The sequence below is a fragment of the Penaeus chinensis genome, chromosome 39, assembly GCF_019202785.1.
Source record: "Penaeus chinensis breed Huanghai No. 1 chromosome 39, ASM1920278v2, whole genome shotgun sequence".
Lineage (NCBI taxonomy): Eukaryota > Metazoa > Arthropoda > Malacostraca > Decapoda > Penaeidae > Penaeus > Penaeus chinensis.
The window spans coordinates 19186949-19189448 of record NC_061857.1 but is presented as its reverse complement, the minus strand read 5'-3'; the positions used below and the strand labels follow the sequence as shown (position 1 = coordinate 19189448).

General features: G+C 38.4%; 1 protein-coding gene across 7 annotated transcripts in view; it reads left to right on the top strand.

Annotated features, from left to right (window-relative positions):
• The window catches only part of LOC125046524 (diacylglycerol kinase theta-like), a 71416-nt gene that overhangs the window by 45660 nt on the left and 23256 nt on the right, over positions 1 to 2500 (top strand). For all 7 annotated transcript variants that reach the window (XM_047644304.1, XM_047644305.1, XM_047644303.1 and 4 more), the window contains exon 3: positions 2447 to 2500. This exon is cut by the window's right edge and continues 49 nt beyond it. In XM_047644304.1, coding sequence (XP_047500260.1) covers positions 2447 to 2500 — 54 coding nt within the window. The remainder of the gene's footprint in view (positions 1 to 2446) is intronic.

Genomic DNA, 2500 nt, shown 5'->3' with positions numbered 1-2500 from the left:
AGTATCTTTCTCTGTCAGTCAGTTTGTCTATCTGTCTGTCTCTCCCTCTCACTCCCCCTCTCTCTCTGTTTCTCCCTCTCTCTCTCTCTCTCTCTCTCTCTCTCTCTCTCTCTCTCTCTCTCTCTCTCTCTCTCTCTCTCTCTCTCTCTCTCTCTCTCTCCCCCTCCCTCCTTCCCCCTCGTCTCTGTCGTTCTCCCTCTCACAAAATGATCCTGTGTAAAATTCTTGAACTGTTTCCTTGTTTATATCGCTTTTTTGCCAACACTCGATTTCGTAGTGATTTAAGAATGGTTTCAGTTTAGGGAAATAACTAGATATAAATTCCTCAAAGAGAAATATATGGAGAAAGCTTTGTCAACTTCGTCCACGATTCGCATCATTCCCAAGAGTGGATCGATGGCGGGTTTGTGAACATATCTCGGCTGCCTGTTTTATGAGTGACTGAATCCCACACGAAGATATATGATGCTGGACGGCGCCCAATGACTCTATTAAGGACGAACTCATAAAAATTTTGAGAGTCTCACTAACGACCGAGGTTTATCAGACTCGCCCGTTTCTTTCGTGAGGCATTCAGGTCACGAATCACAGAGCAACACTTTATCTACTGCACGTTTGAATGGCTTTAGTATCGTGAGAGAAAGTGGTTTTGGCCAAAGGGATTTGAACAATAAGTAGAACGGAAAGAAGATAAAACATCCGTCGCTGGACTGGCCAAAACTCGAGTAGAATGCAAAACAGACTCTTAAAAGTATTCGTCAGAATAATATAAAAATATAAAAATAGATAGAGAGACAGAAAGGGAGAGAGATAAAGAGATTGAAAGATTGACAGATAGATAGATAGATAGAGAGAGAGAGAATGTGGAAGATAAATTTTTAGTCTTTCAGGGACCCTAACATCGCATCATGCTGAGTACTGCATGACATAATTATATAGAAATCTAAAGTAAGGGAAGAGAAGAGGATCACGCGTCACCTGTGCAGACATAACCACGTTTTCCATGTTAATGTTAGCGAAATCATATCTACGTATTTGTAAAGTAGTTGTATTACGCACGATTAGAAACCAATACGTGCTGTAGATATACGTTTAGCTTCATGTTCTAAGTAAATGAACGTTTAGAGAGAGAAAAAAAAAAAAAACACTCAAAGATCGGAACACACAAGCATACACACCAAACGCAGAAACACACATACACACGCACACAGTCTTATATAATCTTGAAGATTCCTGTTCTGGAAGCTCGCCACGGACCCGCCTCCGGGAAGAAGCGGGGGGGGGGGGGGGGGTAGAGGGATAGCCTGGGGGGACGCGACGGGGGGAGGGGGGATCTCTAATACTCCAGTTACAAAACTTGCGACCATGTTGTCTCACGCGGGGTATTTCGCTGTTATTTGTATTATTTTTGTATGTTTATTATGCTTTATATCATTTGATTTTTTTTTGGTTGTTTGGAGTCACAAGATATAGCTTTTGTTTAGTTTTGATGTAGCTAACGGCGTACATAGGGATATTCACACATGCACTGGAAATTTAATAGAAGGCCTTATATGTACATACATAAGTATATAAACACATATATGTTAATGGGACACTCACACACACGCACACACACACACACACACACACACACACACACACACACACACACACACACACACACAATGATAATGAAAATAACCAACGATAATATTAGAGGTGGAATGATGGTAACCTAAAGAGCTTATTAGTGGTATCTGAAGGCTTACCATCATCTGAGGACAATAATGTTAAGAATGTAAGCGTGTGTGTGTTTGTGTGTAAGTTTATTTATTTACATTTGTATTTGCAGCTCAATCCATGTGTATATACTTGTCACTGTGTGTTAAGTGATATAATAGTGATAAAAATATTAATAAAGCTAGTATTATTAAAAATTATACTGAGGATGATAATAACAGTATGAATAATAAAAAAAAAAAACAATAATATCATTATTATCACAATAATGATAACATTATCAGCAATGACAGTAATAATGATAATGATAACAGAAAAAATAATCATGATAATAATAATAGTAATGATATTGATACACATATTAATAATGTATATGGTAATGATGATAATGATATTGGTGATAATGATGATGGGATGAACAATAATGATGGTGATGATAATAATGGTGATAACAATAACAGTGAGGATAATAAAGATGATGGATGATAATGATCATAACAATAACAATGATAATGTTAATAATGTCACTCAACCTGATAAATACATAAACAAAATGGTAATAAAAAACTGAATCCATCAATAAAATCATAGGAATAGTAAATCACCGCCTCATTAATGACGACAGTATTGATAGCACTCCGATCACCTGATTACGATTTCACGTCCTTTAAACTTTAATCTTCCTTATTTCCTTCGCGCCCTAACGCCTCCCCGCCGCCCGCAGACGCCCGTGGCCCACTGCTGGTCCGAGCCCGCCCATCACCGCAGACGCCATTGC